The following is a 16,585-nucleotide window of genomic DNA, read 5'->3' as shown; positions in this document are numbered from 1 at the left end:
CAAAAAGTCCTTGATCCACTCCCCGTGGAGATCAAAATGAACTTTTATTCTTGACCAAGGTTAGGATACTTCGCTACAGCTCTTCTGTATCTGCATGCATATTGGCTATCTTTCAAATGTCAAATGTCTACCAAAAAAAATAAGTTAGATTTACCAGGCTTCAGACTAAGGCTGTTGTTTACGTAACCTTTCCAGTGAGAAACAAATACGAAGTTATTGCACTCCCAAGTATTTCCTCGTGTGTGAGAGCCAGCACCTTGGCCAGACTTTATCTTAGGATTCGTTGTTCTTTTGCAATACTTCCCCTGGCTCAGAAATTCATTACTGGTTCGAAGCAGGGAGCTGCAGAGATCCCGAGGACACAGCATGGAGAGAAGCGATGTGAACTTGCAGCTCTGCCCTGCGCATGGCACAAGGGTCTCCTGGGGCTGCCTGAGCATCCCCACTCCTCAGGCAAAGAAGGCCAATAAAGCTTTGGTTGCCACTGGACACGTTCTCACCCCCAAATCGATGGTATTTGTAAAGTAACTCCCGTGCTCTTTCACTAAAACCACTCCCAACAAAACAACATCAAAAGAAGACATTTTGACATTAGTAGTACTGAGATAAAATTTAGAACTGCTTGTGGTTAATGAGATGTTACTGTTGCATAAAGCAAAATCCATCCCAGACACACACTCCACCAGCTCAGTGAAACGTGTCTTCATTTAAGGGCTCAAACTGCATACTTCACTGCCCATTTTTCATGCACTTTGGTGAAAGAGTTACATAATTTCTAATAATCACACTGCGTATTTTGCTGCCCAGGCATTGCACAGCATTTATCTCACTGGAGTGCATGCTTTTTTTTTCCTGCTGCACACATGGAGTGATTTCTTACTGATGCTCCTTCACAGCTCAATAACTGAAAATTTCAGTGGAAGTGGCACCATGGGAAGGGTCATCACCTATCCAAGAGAACAGATTTGAACTCACAGTGCTTTTTTCCTCCCTTAATATTTTATGAATACAGATGTACGCTTTCTTTTATCTGTCACTGGTTTCAGCTGTTGAACCTCGGCATGCTTTGCTGCACGTGACAACAGATGAGTTTTCATACACTTTGTTGATGATTCACGTTTTTTAGTGACCCCGAAGGTTGTGCCATGCAGGAGCTGCACTGGTTTGCTGATTCAGCCCTACGTTTTCATCTCCTGATATTTACATTTTGATAGTCCTAGTTTCACAAAGGTAGTTTAAATAACGCACCATAGCAACTAATGTAAGTATTGATCAACTAAGAGTGTGTGATGCTTGCCTGTATGAGTTTACAGTATTATTGCATTTTAAATTTTGTTTTTCCTATAGAAAAGTAAATGGTTTGTAGGGGCTCATATGGAGTGAAAGGTGGCTTTTTCATGGGGAATGGAAATGGCAGGGGGAGCTCTCTGTTCATGCTGTGCTGTAGAACCCGTTGATTTTCAGTATACCTACAACCAGAACAAATTATTCTGAACATCTGAAAAATGGTTTTTAAACTGTTCTGAAGGAACAAGGCATGAAACTCCTGATCTCTCCCCAACTGCAGCTACAGATTATGCTCACTGTCCCAAGGAAGCATAACTCACAATAGAGGGGACCCCTTTGCCGTCTCCATCCAATTACAGGAAGAAACCAAAGCAAGGCTTTGAGAGGCTCCCCCACACTGCTAAGACTCCCACTCCAATACATCTGTACCAGTAATTATATTTTTCATAACTTTGAGTAAGAGTTCAAGATTTTATGAATAAAAATAGCTAGCTAGCTAAAACATATAGGAACTTGAAATGGAAGGGAGGAAAAGCAATTAAAAAATAAGCATTTCTTCCACCTCTTTAGGCCAAGCTGATGAACATTTCAGCTTTATTGAGTTCTGAGTTACAGTCCTAAATCAAATATGCTCAGCTACAGCTTTTCATTGCAACAACTGAACCTCCACCAAGCCCCAAAGCTGAGGCTGCCTTGTGAAGCCCAGTGTCCAGCACCTGGCTCTGCAGGATCCTGCACTGCAGGCATCCAACCCCTACAACTCCAGTGGCACACACACCCTGCAAAGACTGCTTAAGCTGCACAGTCACAAGGCTGAGCTTCACAGAATCATAGAATGGCTTGGGTTGGAAGGGACCTCAAGGACCATCAAGCTCCAACCCCCCTGCTGCAGGCAGGGTCCCCAACCTCCAAATCTAATACCAGCCCAGTCTGCCCAGGGCCCCATCCAACCTGGCCTTGAACACCTCCAGGGATGGTCGGGGCATCCACAGCCTCTCTGGGCAGCCTGTGCCAGCACCTCACAACTTGTCACAGAAGGATGGATGCTCCTCACCCATTCACGTTCTCACACTGAACTCAAAGCCCTAGGAGTGCAAGATTTTAAGGGGAGAGAAAGGTGGAGGTACAGAGAATGGTGGCCTTACACATCATATAAACAATATTATATATATATATATATATATTTTTCTTACTTCACTGACCTCAGGACATTGTCTTGAATACCTTTAGGAGGAACACATCCAAGATATTCCACACAGCAAAGAATCAGCACATGTTTTCTTTGCTAACTAATATCAAATGTACCTCAAACAACTGAATATGAGGTTCACCAAGTAAAAAAAGGAGACAAATCAGTTAGCTCCAGAAATAACCTTGGTGATTTCGGATGAGGTTTCATCTCAGGATGATAGTAGGTTTGACAATAACAAATTCATTTTTGAAAGAGATACCTTAATCTGAACAATTTCTAAAATTGAACTAAACAATATATTCTGCTGGGAGAGATAAGACTTAGTTTTATCACATTCTACCTCATCTTTCCAACATTTTAAGGTCAAGAAAGACCATTATAATATCTAACATGGGCCATAAAGCTTCATCTAGCAGTTCCAGAACCAAGCTTGTAACTTCTAGCCGAGACAGAGCACATGCTGAAGAAAGGGTGATGAAGCAAACACAGCCTCCCTTACATTCTTCATTTAATTATAATTTAGTTATTATTACATGTAAGAGGACTTGGGATTCAAATGAAATCACTTTGGATGTAGACTCTAACGAGCAAGACAAACAGGAGGCAATGCTCCTGGGAGGGCTAATAAATACTATACTGGACTGGGGTTCCAATTAACACTGAAATCTCACAGATGAAGAAATACCTCTGAGAATAGTAACCACCTATTTGCTCCTCACTGAAAGGTTTCCTAACCTTTTCTTTTAACAGAGAAACTGGGTTGTATCTTCATCTTTTTGTCCTAAATGATGACTGAATCACGTGTTTTATGACTTAAAAACAAACAAAATAAAAGGAAACCTCAGTGAGTAAACTATTATCACTGGATTGATTACGTACTGCCATAATAGTACTGCCCCACGCTTTTATTCCTATTACTTATAAATTCAATTTACGACTCTCTTACCACAAACATACTAACCATTCAGTGGTTTCTCAGCTTACTGCATACCTTAGTTTTCACTAACATACACATCAATTAATCAACGATGTTATTTAAACATTTAATAGGTACATTTTAAGTAAAGACAGAAAAAGTATTACAGCAATGACATCTGGATTAGGACATCTGCTCCTACGAGCCAGTCAGGTGGCACAGCAGTGGAAAACAAGCAGCCAAACAGTGCACATGCTGATAGAAAATAAGATATGGTATAACCCCAGCTACGAAACCCAAAAAGATGCAGAACAGGATGACTATACAGAGAGTCAGGATAAAAGAATAGAAGACACCAAAAACGTGAGTTTTAAGTAAATTCAGTTAGAGTAATCACAGATTCTCTAAACAATTTTCTCTCTTCATTTTGTCATTAAGAGTTTCAAGAGCAAATTGCTTTTACCTTTTTGCAGATAAAACTCTGTAATCAGTTTGTCTTTTTCCGAGCTACATGCTTTGAACTAGTCTAAAGCCATAAAAACATTTGCTGTGGTTAACCAGGTGTGTTCTGCCCTTTTTAAGCCTCTTCTATAGGCTAAAACCACTATTTCCTGGAGCTAGCTGCATTTAGCTATGGAATGTCTCAGTATTACTGGAAACCCAAGTGGGAAAAAAACACCCTATCAAAGGAAGGGTTCCAAGAACTCAGAGCTGACTGACTGGGAAGCATCCGTTTAATATCATGATGTCCTTCTGCAGATCTTTGCAGTGGACTTTGTCTTCACTGTCCCGAATCATCAGCATTATACTTTCCTCTTGCAGATCAGGTGCAAAGATGTTGACTAACAGAGGCACCAGCATCTTAGCTGAAAACTGGCACAGGGCAAAGGGCTCACAGAACAGAAGCAGAAATAAAGAGAACCAAACCTAAGACAATAGTTTTTGTTCCACTGGGTACAGAAGGAAGAAGAAAATCTAAATAAAGGCCCCTGTGAAGATTAAAGCACAGATGAAAGCTGCCTAAAATGCCTGACAGAATCCCCAGCAGCAGAGTGGGCCACGTAACACTGCTGATCAGACTTCAGGTCATCTGCTAATTGATGGATCTCAGCCAACAAGTTTGGTAGCTACTTTGCAGCATGCACTTGCCATATGGCAATGATAGTTTCAGGTCATTAGAGAGTTTTCTCCTTAGCTATAAACTCTTCTATTATGCTCTAATTAAGTTGTGTTGTAGGATTAGCTAGGCTACCGAACGGCTCTGAGAAGACGAATTTCAATTATTATTGCTTATTTAACAACTAAGGGCATCTTTAAGGTTAAAATGCTTTGTATAAATTTTAAAGCTAGCAGGTCTGCAAGTAAAAGCTATTTAAACAAATGAACAAAATTGGGACATCTGGGAGATTTAATGATGGAAGTTCCTTTCCTCAAGCTTTTTTTTCTTCCCTCTCCTTAAACAAAACAGATTTTTAGTAATGACTTGGAATTACTATTTCCTAATACTTTCTTTTAATTACTTTAAATCCAAGTCCCAGAGCTTGCTTTGAAAATATTGAACAGCTCCACAGATGAGCTGCATTCCTGCATATGGCAGGAAGGTTAATTTGGTCCTTTGCAAACTCCAAAAACATCACACTGCTTTATTAATTATTTTCTATTACATTCGTAACTTGAAACATTTTGTCTCATTTCATAACAACATTTAAAAAACAGTAACAGGAAAAAGAAACACAACAAAAACAAACTAATGGTGGGTACGTGAAAGACGTTACACTTACCACAACATCTGACCTCATCTTGCCAAAAGTCTTAATTAAATGAGCGTAGTGATAGTCCTCCATTTGCCTTAAAATGGCAGTCATGCAGGCAACAAAACTTCCCTACGGAAACAAAAATATAAGCAATTATTGCAGATAGGGCAATATACTACTTGCTATCAGAACACAGCACTGGTAGCCCTACATAATACAGCCGATAGAATTCTATCATTTAAATTCATGACTGGATATGCAAAAACCTGGCAAGAAAACCAACAAAACCCTTGAAATATTTCTCTGTCCGGTTTCATGGCTTTATTACCATCTCCACTGAAGATTCTGCAACATACTCTTCATATAAAAACTGCTCAGGCATTAAAGGCTTTGGAAGGTAATAACTACTGCCAAAAATATCACACGATATCAGTATTTGCATTTGAGAAGTCAATACCACGCTCAAGGAAGAAATCTCTCAAAATCATTATATTGAGAATCACAGCCTAACCCCAAGTTTTAATTTATTGAGTGGTATTCTGAGATACCGTGATGCTTGACAAAAAAAAATCCTAAAACCAGTAACTTCCACAGAAATGGGTCAGCACTGCCAAGCATCTCTCTCTCAAGCCATGGAAAATGCAAGAAGTGAAGAGGAAAGTTTAATCTTTTTTCCCTGGCACATAAAAATATCATATCAGGACTCAAAAGCATATTTTTATGAAAAACCACTTCTCTTGCTACTGGAAACTCCAACCCCATCAGTGACATTTCTGCTGGTTCATACTCCTCCCGCGGCTATCTGCTAAAAACATGTTGACTGGTTATGGTAATAGCATCCACACTTTTTCTGATCTTTAATGAAGAAAAACATCGTTGGGGAAAAAAAAATCAAGAGAACTGTTCAGAAAATAAATAATGGTCTATACGGTTCGCTGGAACTGTAAATTCACCTTTCTGTGCCCTGTTCAAGGTTATTCTATGTCATGCATAGCGGGACAGAACACGCAGTACATTTCGATTCTTTCTAAGCACAGCACAGGCTTTTTGTTGTTTATTTTTAAGATCTTTATTATTTTCAATTTAGGATATTTATTGCTACATCAGTCCAAGTAATTGAGATCAAATACAAAATGACATTAGGTTACCTGTGTGCATTATGAGCCCTCTTATTTAGTCTCCAATCCCCCGAACTCCACCAGATAAGCACTCCTTCAATATGTTTTCCTCCTATGTCCTCCAGTTTATGGCTAAACTCCTACATAACTGATTTTGCCCACATCCAAACATTATTTTTTCTACACTACACAACCGTCTCTGATGAGAGTTCTTCAGGCACACGCAAATGGATAAATCTGAAAGTAAAGGGCCACTGGAGCTATTGTTCTATGACATCAAAAGAACTTTATGTAACACTACAGCAGGAATAGAAGCAGTGGATGTATAAAAGATAATGTTTACTACTATGAAATGTAAATCAGACTGGATCATCTCAAAAGAAAAACGTTAATTGTCAAGATGCTGTAAAACCAGCACACTATGTAACAGACACTGTGAAAGAGCTTATGCCTGCGAGGAGATGTTCAACTGACAACGTTAAGGCCTCCTTCCCTTAATAAGGTCATCAGTCAAAGTGAGGTTCCACTGAATCTTATTTGTTTTTAAATTGACTACTTAAGCCTACAGCCCAGCTGTAACTCAGCCCATGTCTCCTCATTGGGTTCCAGAGATGGTCCCTGAGTGCTCAGCAGAGCTAAAGGCAGCCTTGGTTTTGCTCCCTGTACCTTTTTACGGATGCTCATTCATCCAATGAATCTGTAAAGTCCAATGCTTTGCAAATACATAAACGTGCATTTCTTCCACATGAAAACGTTTTCCACACATTCACAAACGCAATCCTTTTCATGTAAACAACCAGTAAACATCCAACCTCTGCTTCTTCATAGGAAAATACTTTCCATGGCTATCTAACACCTTTGATCATATTTTTGTGTTTATCTACCTTTTTGATGTGTAATGTAATATACACATCTGTAACAGCCAAAAGACTAATTTTGTACCCCAGAAAATTATGATGGTAGCCTTGCATAAGAATAAAATGGAAGCAGAGCAACCACAGAACTTCCATCCGCATTTGAACATCCATTTTCAGACACAGCAGCAGCCAGAGACAGCTTTCACCATCATTCCTGAATGGTGAGAATTGCAAAGGACACCTGAAAGTTTGATGTCTGGTCAGTCAACACCCTGCATCTACTGTGAGTGTGAAAATGGAACCAGGAGAGTGTGCTGATCACCTGGAATGCTTGCAGCAAAAAGAATAAGTACAGAAAAATAAACAAGTTTGGCATTACAAATGAAACATGAAGGTGAGGGAATTCTGTAACACATTAAAATGATGGTTAAAAAAAGAAAACAACAAACCAAATACAAAATCAACCACAGAAACTTGTTAAATGTTGTCATATCAGAAGTGATTCCTACCAGAACGCCTTGAGGTCCTTGGCAATTTAATCATTGTTATTTCTGATTTCCATGCATAAAACAATGTAGCTTTCTCCTCTTCTTAGTACTACCTTGCTAACACAAATCTTTCCTTCTTTAGTATGGAACTGTTCCTTTCCCTGGAGCACAGCCCTTATGAATAACAGCTCAGGGAAATGGGATTGCTTAGTCTGGAGAAGAGGCTCAGAGTTGACCTTACTACTCTCTACTACTACCCGAAAGGAAGTTTTGGAAAGGTAGGTGTGGCCTCTTCTCCTATGTAACTAGCAACAGGATGAGAAGAAATGGCCTCACATTGCACCAAGGGGGGTTCAGGTTGGGTATTACGAAGAAAATATTCTCTGGAAGAGTGGTGAGGCACTGGAATGGGCTGCCCAGGGAGTGGTGGAGTCACCAACCCTGGAGGTGTGCAAGGAACATGTAGATGTTGTGCTGAGGGACGTGGTTTAGTGGGAAATATTGGTCGTAGGTGGATGATTGGACTGGATGGTCTTGAAGGTCTTTTCCAGCCTTGGTGATTCTATGATTCACACGCAGTGCCCACTCTGCACAACATTTCTCTCTTGGATCCCTACCTGCTAAAATGGGACAAAGGCCTTGCTGGTTAGGAAAACATGCTTATTATAAGGAAAAGTACATGACTTGTGTCGCTTTGAGGTATTTCGTGCAGCCAGGATGCTCTTAATTACAACACTAATAAAAATTTGTAATTATTTATAGGCAATATTTGTATTGTAGGTGTTTTATTAATGCTGCCCATTAACTATTTAGCAATAGCTAACAATGTTTTAAATTTTAATCTTTAGTTGATTTTTAATTTTCACATGGATCCAAAGACCACTGCCATCTTCTGCTGCACAGCACTCCAAGCAATGCAAAGACAGAAACCCAAAAAACTAATTCACCCAAAAAAATCAATTTCAATTTTAACTTTAGAAGTAATTGCAAACCTACATTAATACAGCCAGTGCTGCAAGGGCAACACAGGGCTTGCCATTGCCCCGCATGATTATTAGCTATTTATTCACTGAAATAGTGTCCGAGCTCAGACTGAAGACCCTTTCACATCTTTCCTGAGTTTGTTAGAAACAAACATTGGAAATGAAGTATTCAGGAAGAACAGAAAAAGGGGAAAATAGACCAAAGATGCTGATTCTTCTTCAGAAAGAATGCATTATTATTCAGACAACAATGTGTACATAAGATGATGTCGTTCCAAAACATAAACTTACTTCTAATTCCAGAAAATACACTTCCAAGTGAAAATTTGAAGATGGTCACGCATACTCAATAAGTAGTTATTTTCTTACATTATTTTTACAATAAAGTACCAAACGTTCAAACAGCTCTTTGGTATATGTAGAAAGGGAAATTTTAATGTAAAATAATCCTCACAAGTAATAACACTGAAAAATTTCAGAGTGAGGAGAATACTCCCTGTAGTAGACACAGCACGTCAGTGTTTTTCCACAGGGGTAAAACATCTCCTCATTTTAAATAGCCTGGTCCCTTTTCTTCCTGGGAAATACGAGCTGGAAACATAAAGCTCCTTATGAATGATGAGAAAAATTAAAACTTGTTAAGAGATGTTTCATTATTATTTCTTTGTTACAATCCAGGCTGGATGTGGCTCTGGGCAGCCTGATCTGGTGGTTGGCGACCCTACACATAGCAGGGGCACTGGAACTAGATGATCATTGTGGTCCTTTTCAACCCAGGCCATTCTATGATTCTACGATGAAATTTAAAAAAAACACAAGTGGTTAAGCCATAAATAAAGCTGCCACCATTTCAGGACCGTGAAGACACACACCTACTCTTACCAGGTCCCAGCTTTTTTCCAAGGCTCCACTCTAGTGCCTGCAGGAGCTCTGCAGTGCAGCTCCTGTATGGCAAAGCAACCAAGGTAGTAAGCAAACACATCCTAAGATACGTCTTCAGTGTACCAACGCTCAAGAAATTAATAAAAATCAGACTTTGTAGATAAAAAAGAAATATAACAAAGGAATGTTTTGCACAGGAAAATGAATCCCTATAAAAGTACCTTAATTATGTATTTGTCTGGGAAGGCACCTTACTTGGGAAGGCTGGTTCTTAGCAGTATTTTGCTTCCAAAGCAAGCCCAGGTCCCAAACTCTCCAAATCCCCCAACCATCCAACACAGTGACAGTAAGGAGAACTGAACCCCCAGGTACCTGCCTCTGATCCTACTTTAAAATCAATTCTGGATGAACAAAATCATCCCAATTACTGTTTCATTTAAAGGAAAGGAAAATCGATGCATACTGGAGAAGAATGGGGGAGAAAAAAAAAAACTCTGAATGCAGAGAAACCTCTTTGCCAAGAGAAGCAAAAAGGATCGTCACAAAGATCAAAACCCAAACATGAGATCACGTTAGCTTGGCTGGAATTCATTTTGCAGAAGGATTATTTATTAGAACCTTGGTGACACACACAATGAGAATATATACAAAACATTCTCTCGTCTGGAAGTGCTTTGTGCTAACTTTTGTAGAAGGCAAGCAAAAAATTAATGAGATACTTTAGCAGCACCATTTATCATTTTTTCTAAGGCCCTTTTTTCAAAGAAGTCCATTTCAGCCCAAAAATGTTTCATTTCAAAAAACTCTAAAGAGGCTCGGTGTTAAATAGTTTGCCCTTCAATTGAAATCACAGTGCTTAAGATTTCTGAAGGTCAGCCCACTTACTTTTGGTTTTCTAACTGCAATTGCCTTTCCCCATGCTGCATTACGAACGATTTCACTGGAAATCTACAGAACTGCCCACAGATCCATCTGAGGTGTCTTATCTTAGGCTTCTATTAATGCTAGCAAAAATACATAAAAGAACAGTATTTATGGGCAAGGTTAACATTCAAGAAGCAAAAAAAAAAAGAAAAAAAAAGAAATTAAGGAAAGACACACACAAAAAATCAATTTTTATGGAATTCTGCAGACACTGCACTTAGCACAGTCTATAAAATCTAAACAGAACCATCATGGGATTTAGAACTACTTGTTTTTAGTGTAGTTGATGCTGCTGCACAGTGCCTTCCATCCCACTTGGGTGGAAGCAGGACGGAGCCGCAAAGCAACACAGAGCAAACAAGGCCTGATCTGCCTGTGCATCCCCCTCTATTTTAGGAATGGCTTCCGTACAGGAGCAACCTCTGAGGAAGACCTCAGAGAGGTGATGGACACCTATGCCAACAGGCACAGGCTGCTCACCTGCACACATGAATACGAAGTGCCATGATCTCTGTACAGATTTAAAGCAGGAGTAAAAAGTAACGTGCATCTCCAACTAAGTGTCTTTCTCACCCCAGAGAAAGCATTCCCTCTTGTTTATTTTAGATTTTTCAATGCAAGATTATGTCTTACTTGCTTCATATTATTGTTTGGAAACTAATTTAACCTTAAGATTGTTACCTGGAGAGGATGAGTTGCAGTGGGATGGGACTATGCACTCAGAAAGAAAAAAGATAAGAAATTATCAGATTATTTTTTCACTCAACTTTCATAGAATCATAGAATCACTAAGGTTGGAAAAGACCCACAGGATCATCCAGTCCAACCATTCGCCCTTCACCAATGGTTCTCACGAAACCATGTCCCTCAACACAACATCCAAACGCTCTTTGAACACCACAACGCCCTTTGAACACCACTGAACACTACTTTGAACACATGGATCCTACAGAACAAAATTCTACCATTGACCAAACACATCCAAGTCACAATGTTAGTCAAAGCCGTCAGCAACAATTTTAGTTATCCAATATGAGCAACGTTGAAAGCCATGCAAATAAACTACAACCAAGCTGATGCAGACTAGATAAAGAAGTTACGTTTCGCAAATAAAAGGATGAAAAAAGGTAAAACTGGCATCCTATGGTAAGAATGATTACACTGCAGATATTCCAGTAACTATGAGAGGCTACAGTACTATGGATATTGTCTGCGTGCAAGCAAATTGCACCGCAGCAAGATAGCCCTATGGCTATAGCCATGGGAATAGTAAGGGAAGATTCCCTATTAGCTTGTAAATGAAGACAGGCAATCCTGCTTGATGAACGTACGTCCAAAAGAAACAGCCATTTCTAAGCCAAGTTATTCTATTTTTGGTGCTTCTCATTTGACTGTTGTGATATAAAATATTTAACAGCTGGTTTATTGAGGGACTCAAAAAGCTTGAAAGAAAGATCAGAAAAATATGCAATCAAAATTTAATTGATAGAAACATGCAGATTAGATATCCTTGGGTTAAAAAGGAACTTGCAAAAAAAGGAGTCCCTGGGGAAGCTGTTTGAATTTTTGAACTAATTTCTGCCTTCGGTTCATAACCACCTTTGGTTCATAAACCATCACACCATGCTACAACATTGTCAGGACAGAACAGGCAGAGGATATGGGAGGAGATTGTACAGGGAGGAAATTCGATAGGGACTCATGTTTTGGTTAGGCAAAGGGCAATATAGTCTTTGCAGATAGAAACTACAGCAAATCCCATCAGTGTTTAAAGAAAGACAGGGCTCTCCTTACATTTAGATGTTGTACCGAGGGACATAGTTTAATGGGGAAATATTGGTGGTAGGCGGATGGTTGGATTGGATGATCTTGGAGGTCTTGTCCAACTTTAGTGCTTCTATGATTCTGTGATTTGTATGGTCTGAAAATTAAAATATGATTACAGTCCATGTTCTCATTCCCTTTTCCCCAAGAGTAGCAAAGCTGGTTCAATAGACAAAGATAGCACTGCCGAAGTGGTCAGGCCTTTGATTACAGTTTTCTGATTTTAACATTCTGCAATATTACTTATACAAAACCACAGGCCATTATGGTAAATAAGGAAAATACAATTTCAGAAGTGTTTGCTTTTTAAGCTAGACCTTCATTACCTATATTGACAGACAAGAGGCACTCAAAAGATTAATATCTAGTAGTAGCAAATGGGATTTCACAGAAGTGAAACTGCTCTTCCCTGCCAATAGGATTCTCCTGATATTACCTATTTCTTCACCTCTAATCTGGCTCCTAAATCAGACTGCACCTCTCCAGGACAGATGCAAAGAAAGGGTCTGGAGGAGCCTGGTTACTGCTCGTATCCCTTGCAACTGTCAATCAGAAGCTAGAGTATGATTCACCAGGAGAATGAGAAAAAGCATTATTTCCATTAGAGAGTCACAAAAGCAAGAGCACAGAGAGCAGAAATGATTTACTCAGGGTCCTGAGCAGCAGCTGTGAGCACAGCTCTGCTGCCCACCGTGGTGTCCCCACCGTGTGCCCCAGACACACTGGGACAGCTATTTTGTTGGGAGTTTTTTTGTTTTGCTTTCTTTTTCCCCAGGAATTTTCTACTGGACAGTTTTCTCTTTGTCACACATCCTGTAGGCTGTCTTTCATGCAGGCAATCTTACTTCATCTATAATTTCTTCAGTTTGTTCTGTTTTGTAAAACACATGCCAAGTTTTTGAGCAGCAGCAGAAAAATTCAGTAGTAATTCCTATTAGACAATGAAAAGCAAGAAGTTCAGATTGCAATATTTTGCTACAGGCAGTGCTGGGGGCTGTCTACAGGTATGTACAGAAGCCAACATATCTATATTTAATAAGGATATGCTATCAAATAGCACAGAACTATGCAGCATTTTGCATTTAATTAAAGGCAGGAATCCAAGAAACAACAGTAGTTCAATGAGGACTTGATTGAAGGATTCAATCAAGGGAAGGATTCATGTGCAGCACCTGAAAAAGTTGACACGTACCTTTGTGTCCAAGAACCATTCTTCCACATAAACATGATTAAATGTGAGTGTTATTTCTTACTAAACTCAGAGTAATGCAGAAGGCCCAGTGGGATTATGTCAGGCCACCTACTGCTAAACAACGTACAGTATAAAGGAGACCTTCAAAGCACAGAGACACATCAATAAAAGAATATGAAATCAATCAAAAATATGCAACCTAAGAAAAAAAACAGCTGAACATCTATATGGTGAAAAACTAAATTCATTTAAGTTCTTTTTCATTACTGTTTGGAATGATGACCACAAAGTTCAGTGCACTGCATCCCCAACAGGATGTTACAGATAAACAGTCCCCGCACATTTCCTACTGCGGGAAGTAAGGTACCTGAATGCAGCAGAAATCCAGCACCAGGAGGCTTACAGGACGATAGCAACTTGGTGAAGGACAAACTGGGTGTTTTTTCTCAGTTGGAGCCAATCACTACTTTCAATAGCACAGGAGGAAACACTAAACTGCTGGTGGAGGACAACCAAGCGTGTGCGGGGTCACAAAGCCTGAGCTGAGCAATCCTCTGCAGACCTGCCCTGCTGCCAGGTTTGCAGGCACCCACGTCCTTCTGAGGCCAAAGAAGCCATGCTGTGTTTCTGGAGCAGAAAGCAGTGTAGAAAATAAGGCAGAGTGCAGCAAGCATCATTCCGAAAACAGCACTTGCTCAGCTCTGGGCACAGGGGGTAATGGAAGGTGATTTCTGCTCTACTGGTCCTCTTGACAATTCTTGGGGTAAAAACAAACAGTAAATAGGAGCAGCGCTAACTCGTGAATAAAAGGAGTGAATTAAAACTGTTAAATTGAAATACATTTGCTGTACTCTAAGTACTTTTTAAAGTAGAAGTATGACAACTTGAAAAAGCAATCAGTTGGAATCATCAAAACTTTAAAAGCTTTTTTTTTTTTTTTTTCCCCTCAAGAAAGCCAAATGAGAGAACTGAAGCAAGTAACTGGGCAGCCCAGTGCAGACATCTTTCTGAAGCAATTAACCAGCTTATGGCTGGTGGGTTTTTTTGTTTATGAGGGTGAATAGTGATAGGACAAGAGGGAATGGTTTGAAGCTGAGACAGGGGAGGTTTAGGTTGGATATGAGGAGGAAGTTTTTCCCCCAGAGGGTGGTGACGCACTGAACAGGTTGCCCAAGGAGGCTGTGGATGCCCCATCCCTGCAGGCATTCAAGGCCAGGCTGGATGTGGCTCTGGGCAGCCTGGGCTGCTGGTTGGCGACCCTGCACATAGCAGGGGGTTGGAACTGGATGAGCATTGTGGTCCTTTTCAACCCAGGCCATTCTATGATTCTATGGCCACAAGAGTTGCTTTTGGAGGCATGCAGTTTTGTATTTATTTTCAATTAGGTTTATTCCATTTACTTCACATTGGTAACTTACTGGGAATGCTTCTGTCCTGAATACCTCAGAACGACTCAGGTATAAAACAAGTTTTGATAATTTTCCTTCTGATATCCAACACGCTCAATATCTTCAAGTAATAAAAATGCATTTCTAAATGCTGGATTTCCACCACCGAAATAAATTTCCATTTATAATTGAATTTCATTTCCCTTCCAACACCATCTTGGAAGAAATCATGAGGGAAAAAAGTAAATCCCCTCACAACTAAGAAGTCATTTATCATTTTCTAACGCGGTAACACTTAAACACTCAGAATAGGATTAGATGTATATTCAACTATGTAATTGCTTTAATACACACACAGCATACGCATACGGTTAACAACAGCAACTTAAGTCTGGAGATCTTTTTTAATCACTTTTTCACACCTAAATGAGAATTAATCTCTCTTTGAAAATGCAATTACAACTAAACCCAAAACGAGATTAAAATCGGTGATTTAAAAGGTTCCAAGGCCAAGGCAGCTCTGTGTGCAGGAGGCACAGGGACGCGGCCCAGGCCCGGCCACACACACACACACACACCTCTGGCACACAGCAGTTGGCCCAGCTGCCTTCACAATCAGCTCAGTAAGAGTGTGCACTGACACCTGCTCACACAGGTGGTTGTTCTGTGCTTTTAAAAACCTCATTTCACCACCCAGGGTGAGGTGTTGCTGAAGGGCTGGGCCCTGCCAGCCCCACGTCAGGCCCTGTGCTAAGTAAAGCTATGTGGATTGAGTTTAGGAATGCTTTCTCTCTTGTCATCTTTGGTGAATATTCAGTCATTTAATTAAAATTTCCATTATAAACATACTTCATATGCGCATAATACTTCATCTTATGGCTGTTACGTGGTTACATTGGTGTTAGCCGAAAATAGCATGTTTTTTTTTATAACGGTGCAGGTCGTCAGAGCTCAGTGAAACAGGTGGTGCCACATGGTGCTATTTGGGCACCCCAGAGATGGCAGCCAGGCCAAAGGTGGGCTGCAGGTTTCTACTGTTAGACTTGTGTCCAAGTCCAGCTCCATTTTTCTTCTCATACACTCATACAGCACTACTGAGAGCTGTGGGTCTGATTCTCACCTCTCCCCAGTCACCTGCATGGCTGCTCCAGATGAACAGCTGTGTCTTAGATCAATACTAGCAAATATGGCCAGGAAGCCCATGGAAGAAAATCTAGAAGTCAGCACTGATGCACTTGTACTAAGGCTAAGATGGTTCAGCTGTTCAACAAATTGGGAAAAACAACAACAAAAGCATGTGGATAAAAACACTGAGTTTGTAAACATTTAAGTGGAAAGCCTAAAGACTTTTGTAGCTCTTTAAAATGTACAAAAGCTACCAAAATGGAGACAACAGAAAACGTCATTTCAAGGAAAGAGCAAGAGGTTCTAAATGGAAGAGTTTCTCTACTGAGACAGAAAATATATTAAAAGTCTGAAGATGCATTCAGCTCATGTGCATGTACACAGCTGTCAGGTCCCCAAGTCCATTCAAAGACAAAAATTAGCTTTAGTTTGGAACATTTTTCTCTGCACTGAATGTTAAAAAGTCACTTCGTATTACCAAAGAAATCTCATGAGATGCATAAAGAGTTAGACACAAATCATACTCTTCTGCCTTTATATGCTCAGATCTGTGCAAAATACTGAGTAGCCTTTACTAGCTGAAGGAAGCACAACTTTATTTCTTCTTCCCATTTTTAGAAAATAACTCCCCAGAAGTAAATTGCAAACAGGATTG

The 16,585-nt window shown here is 40.0% G+C and overlaps 1 protein-coding gene across 7 annotated transcripts in view; it reads right to left on the bottom strand.

Annotated features, from left to right (window-relative positions):
• DOCK1 (dedicator of cytokinesis 1) overlaps nt 1-16,585 on the bottom strand; it is a 275,550-nt gene that overhangs the window by 117,838 nt on the left and 141,127 nt on the right. For all 7 annotated transcript variants that reach the window (XM_046943088.1, XM_046943087.1, XM_040702563.2 and 4 more), the window contains one exon: nt 5,177-5,278. In XM_046943088.1, the coding sequence (XP_046799044.1) occupies nt 5,177-5,278 (102 nt within the window). The remainder of the gene's footprint in view (nt 1-5,176; nt 5,279-16,585) is intronic.

This window comes from Gallus gallus, chromosome 6 (genome assembly GCF_016699485.2).
Source record: "Gallus gallus isolate bGalGal1 chromosome 6, bGalGal1.mat.broiler.GRCg7b, whole genome shotgun sequence".
NCBI lineage: Eukaryota > Metazoa > Chordata > Aves > Galliformes > Phasianidae > Gallus > Gallus gallus.
Note: the sequence above shows the minus strand (reverse complement) of the source record. Positions and strands in the feature narration are given on the sequence as shown.